At 41.3% G+C, this 6,849-nt stretch overlaps 1 protein-coding gene across 1 annotated transcript; it reads left to right on the top strand.

Moving 5' to 3' along the window:
* Positions 1-636: 636 nt before the first annotated feature.
* LOC127234304 (tripartite motif-containing protein 43) lies at positions 637-6,499 on the top strand. Its single transcript, XM_051201197.1, has 6 exons — positions 637-1,045; positions 1,746-1,841; positions 2,400-2,630; positions 3,405-3,427; positions 3,810-3,907; positions 6,006-6,499. Exons 1-6 carry the CDS (start codon positions 638-640, stop codon positions 6,497-6,499), a joined length of 1,350 nt encoding a protein of 449 aa, XP_051057154.1. The 5' UTR covers position 637.
* Positions 6,500-6,849: the final 350 nt, after the last annotated feature.

The raw sequence follows: 6,849 nt of genomic DNA, 5'->3' as shown, positions 1-6,849 counted from the left end.
TTCCTGCTTTTGGATGCCATGAGGCCAGCTATCCCAAGGCCCTGCCACCATTTCTTTCCCACCATGATGGAAATACCCTTGAATTATGAGTTAACATGAATTCTTAGTCTTGTTAGGTATTTGTAGTAGAAAGGAGACAAGTAACAAATACTGCCTTCACGTGTCAAGCGGTGGGAGTGTGGGATGTGAATGATTGAGAGGTTAAAATCAGAATTCAAAACAAAGCATTTACTAGAAGTAGAGACAAATAGAAAGTTGTCTTCTTGGAACGACAACAAAAGAAGGAGGTATTTAACCTGCAAGTGTCTGTAGAAAGACCACTGGGTGGACATGAATGACTTTGATCACTCCAGGGTCTATTATTTCCCCTAAGCACTGAGAGAGCTGTCTCAGACCTTGACCAAGGTACTGATTTGGAGGATGCAGACGCCATCAGATCAGTCTGTATTTCTGTCAAGAAAGGTGAAACAGGAAAGATCAGCAACTGCAATCCTGTACTTACCTCAACTTTTGGTCATAGAAAAATGAAGCCTGTCTTGCCACAACACAGAGGTGGATCACACCTTGAATGAAATCTGTGCAGTCTCTTGCTTGTCTGGGGTCAAAAATAGCAATTCTGCTTTTCTTGCTTCAGAAAATGGAGTCACACATCTCCCAAGCCTTCCAGGAAGAACTCACCTGCTTCATCTGCCTGAACTGCCTCATAGACCCAGTCACCATAAGCTGTGGCCACAGCTTCTGCCGGGCATGCCTCTTCCTTTTGCAGGAAGACATCGAAGTTCCCGTCCATTGCCCTATGTGTAGGGCACCGTTCTGCCAGACAGACTTCAGAACCAACATTGTTCTGAAGAAGCTAGCGTCCGTTGCCAGACGAGCCAGCCTCTTGAAGTCCCTCAGAGAGGAGCACAGGTGTGCGACCCACAAGGAGACAAAGAGGATGTTCTGTGTGGAGGAGAGGCTCTACCTCTGTCAGCGCTGCTCTGCCTCCCCTGAGCACAGTGCTCACACACACTGTGCCATTGAAACAGCTGCTGAGGGCCAAATGGTAAGTGAGGCTTCTGAGAGAAGGTGAAAGCTGAAGAGGGAGGCTTAGCAGACACATCAAGTTGATTGTGCTGATTATGAGGAAGCCACTGTCTTCAGAATGCTGGCAGAATTACCAGCTAATGAAGGAAGGGTGACTATAAATTTTTTTTTTATTCTTGTTCAGGGTTTCTCTGTAGTTTTGGAGCCTGTCCTGGAACTATCTCTTGTAGACCAGGCTGGCCTTGAACTTAGAGATCTGCCTGCCTCTGCCCCCTGAGTGCTGGGATGAAAGGCGTGCACCACCAACGCCCTGCTGACTATAAATGTCCCTTGGGAGACACAGCCTGTCATTTCTACTTAGTGATACATTATGCCCAGGTCACTGCAAAGGGAAATACTAAATTTATATCTTTTAAAAGTGTCTATGGCTGGAGATTATAAATAATAGTACATTGTAGTCAACTAGCTAGAGAAGCACCTGGGACTCCCAATCTTACCCATATCATCCAGACATTAGTCATAGTTATTAATCACTTCTTTTGAACAAACAAGGTATGCTGTATAATAGTCATTGTTCTGAAATCTAACATTCATCGTTACCAAAAGTGAAAATAAAAAAAAAATACTGTGCACCTTTTACTATCCCTTAGTAATTGTATTTATTGCTCAACAGACTGTCAGCACTGTTTATTACAGTTGATACTCATTGTTTCTTACAGGAGAAACTTCTTAAGCAAATGGTATCTGTATGGGAGAAGATCCAAGAAAATCAGAAGAATCTAGAGGCAATGAATACTATGATAAATCAGTGGCAAGTGAGTATGAGATTCGTGCTTAAAATGTGGTTCTGGCATATATTTTTCAAAAATTTTCATTAATGATTTTTACTACAAGGCATAGGACATGTTACAAGGAAGTCATTGTCTGCTGGCCTCATTCTGAGTGGTGTAAGATACAATTCTGCACGAGGAAAGAATGGTTTGGCTATGTGGCAGGATGTGAGCTGGTAAGGGAACTGCTAACAAACAGTTCAGCACACTGCCTTAGACTATGACTGCACCATGGATTCTAATGACTACTTGCAGAGGTTCATATTTGAGTGAACACATGAATTATCAATCAATAATTTTTTTATTCAGGCATCCCTGCACCTCTTATATAGGTGCAAATGCTTAGGACTCTATTGTCTGTGCAATTAATGGAAAAGAAATACATGAAAGCAAGGAATTTGTATTTTCTGCACAGTGGGGATAGTAAATCCAGTCTGTGTAACACAGTGATAGAGGTCATTTGTCAAATTGAAGCACAGAAGGATGCAATGGTGGAGAATAAAATACCTTTCCAATGTGATTGAGAATGTCCTTTTCCTTCAGGAGTACTTGACCCAGCGGGAAGAAATGATCAGGACAGAGTACAGGACATGGGAACCAGTCCCCCGTAAAGAGGAAGAGCAGCACATCGAAAGTATGAAAAAGGAAGGCCACTGTGTTTGTGAGAAACTTCGGGAAAGGAGAGCCATGATGATCGTGAAAAGCAATGAACTTAAAGAAATGTATCAGCAGCTGATTGCAATGTCCCAGGAACAACACTTGCTCCTGCTGCAGGTGAGCTTGGAGGAGTGCAGGAAGTCTCTATTGTCTGAGACCCACACTATCAATATTGTCTGCATTTCTGCTAGGGGCTTTTCTTCTCAGGGTAATCTGGAGAAACAAAATTTGGTAATCTTGGAAGAAGCAGCATTTTGGGATTGTGTCAATAGATTCCTCAAGGAATATGTCCGAATTTTGCTTTTGTAGCTTGTGTCCTTGAAAGCCCAAATTCGTGGTTGCTGTTTCCCACACTCCATTACCTCTAATAGATGTTGTATACAAGTTTAGAGAAAGCTATTCCTTGTGCTTTTCTGTGTGAGTGTTTTGTTTTTGAGAGGTTTTGGTTTTAGGAGGTTGAGATTCTGAGTTAGGATCCTTAGTCTGTGGTGCATGCTAGCACCAGCTGACAGTAATGAGATCAGGCCTCTAGTCCCGAAATTCTGGAAGTACTGGTATAGGAGGGCACCGTGCACGAGTGACATCGTACTTTGAATGACCCTTAGTTAAAGCATCTCTCTGCACATTGTTTTCAAGCTCTGGGATTGTTACCTTTGCAGACATTTGCTGACATTGTACAAATGCAATGTACAATCAATATCCAAGCACTTCTTGGATTCTACTCAGTCTGATTTCATCAAGAATTCAAATTTTGCTGACCTTTGTTTGCATTATTCTCAGGGATATATAGTCATTGTTCTGAAGGTGTGATTGTGACTGACATTTATTTATCTGTACTTTATAAACAAACACCATATGCCATTTGTTCAGTTTTTCTTGTTTTCTTTGCAGGATTTGGATGACATGTTCCAAAAGTGAGTTTTTCCATCAGTGCAAGACATGGTATCCTGAAATATGATGTAAAATTGACCAAGTTGCCTTAGCAAAGTACAGATATAATATAGCTCATATATAGAAATTCTTCGTTTGTGTGTGCATGAGGTGTTTGCTATTATTTTTTATTTGATGTGTTATATATTCATGTGTGTGGGTGCATGCACAAGTGGCATTGCACGTGTGTTGGGGTCAGAGGACAACTTTTAGGAGACAGTCTTGTCCTTCCATTCTGGGGTCCAAGGGTCAAACTCAAGTTGTCAGGCTTGTATAACCAGGGATTTGTTTCCTGAGACATTTGTCTGAACCTGGAGTGAAGATGTCTTTGGCACCAGGCAGATCAATATTTTCTTCTCCTTGCAGGAATGAGTCACTGCAATTGAGCATGCCCCAGGCTATGAAACCAGAACTCAGTGCCCGACCCATCACTGGACTGACTGAAAAGTTCCAGTCCTTCCTAGGTGAGTATGAATAATGATGAAATGACCAAAGGTACTATTAAACAGTGAGATAACCTTTGCAGCAGAAATGTTTAACCAGAATGTCTAGGTTATCACATTGTAATCTTACTTAATCAGGTATTAATTTTTACAAACAAACAGAAATGAATACCAATATCATGTTGTATGTAATTCTGGCAGAAAAGAGTATCAATTGTTCATTGAGGCATGAGGAATGGCAACTTAAGGACAGTCTAATTCAAATGAAGTGTACCCATTGATGGATATATTTGGTTATTTTCCTTTAAACGTTTTAGCAATTGATCTTATACTAACTACATTACATTCCAATCCCAGTTCCTCCTCCTGTCCTCTCCTCCCACGTCACCCACTCATCCCCCCCCACCTCCCTCTTTGGAGAGGGTAGACAGTCTACTAAGTCTGTCCCATCATCTTGATGAGGCAGGACCAAGGCACCTCTCCACCCCACACACCCCTGTGTCTAGTCTGAGCAAGGTGTCTCCATATAGAATGGGCTTCACTAAGTCAGTTTGTACATTAGTGTTACATCTTGGAGCCCCTGCCAGTGGCCTCATATTGTCCCAGTCCGCACCATTGTCATCTATGCTAAGGGAGTCTGGTTTGGTCTTGTGCAGATTCTACATTTGTCAGACCTGAGGCAGTGATCTGGTACTAGTTTGGGTCAGCTGAATCTGTGGGTTTCCCCATCATGGTCTTGGCTCCTTTGTTCATATTTTTACTACTCTACTCCTTCTTTTTGGTTATTGTCCAGGAGCTTGGTCCATTGGTTAGTCATGGATTTCTGCCTCTGCTTCCATCTATTTCTGCAAGAGGGTTCTAGCTTCCCTGGGGTTATGGATTACAGACTAGATATCTTTTGCTTCATGTCTGGTATTCACTTATGAGTGAGTACTTATCACGTTTAGTTTTCTGGTTTTTGGGTTATCTCCCCCTTCCCGCCCCCCCCAGGATTTTTTTTTCTAGTTATGTCAGTTTGCCTGCAAATTTTAGAATGTCATTTTTTCTTACTGCTGAGTAGTCCTCCATTGCATAACTATATCCTATTTTCTTTATCCATTCTTCAGTTGAGGGGTATCTAGGTTGCTTCCAAGATCTGTCTTATTACACATAATGTTGCTATGAACATAGTTGAGCAAATGTCCTTGTGATGTGATTGTGTCTCCTTTGGGTATTGCAGTGGTATTGCAGAGTCTTGAGGTAGGTTGATCCCTAATTTCTGAGCACTGCCATTGAGTTTGGGGACCTTCTGGTCAACAACCTTCTGGTAGTTAGTTCCTTGCCAGTGAAGAATAAATAGCAAGACCCTGTCTAAAAAGGGGTTGAAAAAAGAAAATCTTAAAGTAACTAAATAAAGCATGTATCATGAGCAATGAATATAAAAGTGAAGGCAGTTTCTGAGTCTCCTCGTAGATCTAAATGTCAACTGAACCTCCCAGGGAGTGAGTATCAGGAACCAGAAGTTAAAGGAGGACAATTACTACCAGGGACACACTTATAAACATATTTAGCTCTTCCTGTAGTATAAATATGGTTAATTACATGGAAATCACAACACCGATAGAAAAACCATCACTGCTCACATCTCAGGAATGACTTGTTATGTAGACCCACGAGAACAGCTTTTGCTCTGGCCTCACTGCAACACACACATCTTCCCTAATTAAGTCACCTGCCAGAAGTAGGGCCAAGCTCCCTCCTTGACAGCATCTACAAAGTCTAAAACTTCTCATCATGGGGCTGGAGAGGTGGCTCAGTGGTTAAGAGCACTGGCTTAACCACCCAGGTGTGAACCACACAGGATGTTTCACAACCATGTGTAATGATGAGATCTGGTGCCCTCTTCTGGGCTGCAGGGATGCACGCAGACAGAACACTGTATACATGATTAATAAATAAATTAAGGAAAAAATCATCATGCTACTGTTTGTTGTGGGAATCCTTGATTTGTATGTACCAGAATGGCATTTAACCCCTAGTCTTACCTTGTTTATAAAATCCAAGAAGCCTCTAAGACTTGTCTTACCTGAGAAACAAATGTAAATGGTGACTTTAACTAAAATGTTGACTCTTCTTACAGGAAAAGTTCACTTTTGGAAAAAAGCCTCCACTACTTGCAAGACGAATTTATTTAATGTCATGAGACAAATCTGCTTCGGACCTCAACATGAGAATCCATCTGTGGATCTTCTTAGATGCTGTATTTCCTCCTGGGGATCAGAGGGGTACAGCTCAGGGAAATATTATTGGGAGGTGGTAGTGAAGGACTCTTGGGACTGGGCTGTAGGAGTCTCTATAGGTTCCTTTCTTGGTCAGAGAAACCCATGTTTTAAATCTGAGGTTAAACTTCTTGTGTGTGTGAATGAGGGTGATCATTATAATCTCCTCACCACATGGCCAATTATGCATCTCTGTATAGAGAAGCCAGTGGGCCAGGTCGGTGTGCTCCTTGATTGTGATGATAGATGTTTAAGTTTCCTGGATGTTGCCAAGAATTCCCTCATATTTAAGTTTCCTCCTGGATCCATCAGTTTACCTGTCCAGCCTTTCTTCTGCACTGGCAAGACAATATAATAGGAAGCTTATTTCATGTTGTAATAATGTTTATTGCTGTTAAATATATTAAAATAAATATCAATAAATGAAAAATATGGTTGACTGTGTTGCTTCTCATCTTTTCTACTCAGGGAACACTTTCTTAGTGGTTTATCTTGTTTGCTTTTGTTTGTTCAAACTTGTCAGAGTTATCATTAGGACTAAATTTTTAGCCCTGTTCAGTGCTTGATTCCTCTTTAAGTGTGCTGAGGACACTCAGTGGAATTATAGTACAAGAAAAATAGTAGATGGCTGTATATGTGTGTGCATACTTATATATCTCTCCATGTATACATCCAGTTGTATAACATTTTATTATATTATTGGTG

This window comes from Phodopus roborovskii, unplaced genomic scaffold (genome assembly GCF_943737965.1).
Source record: "Phodopus roborovskii unplaced genomic scaffold, PHOROB, whole genome shotgun sequence".
Lineage (NCBI taxonomy): Eukaryota > Metazoa > Chordata > Mammalia > Rodentia > Cricetidae > Phodopus > Phodopus roborovskii.
This window is presented reverse-complemented; position numbering and strand designations above follow the sequence as displayed.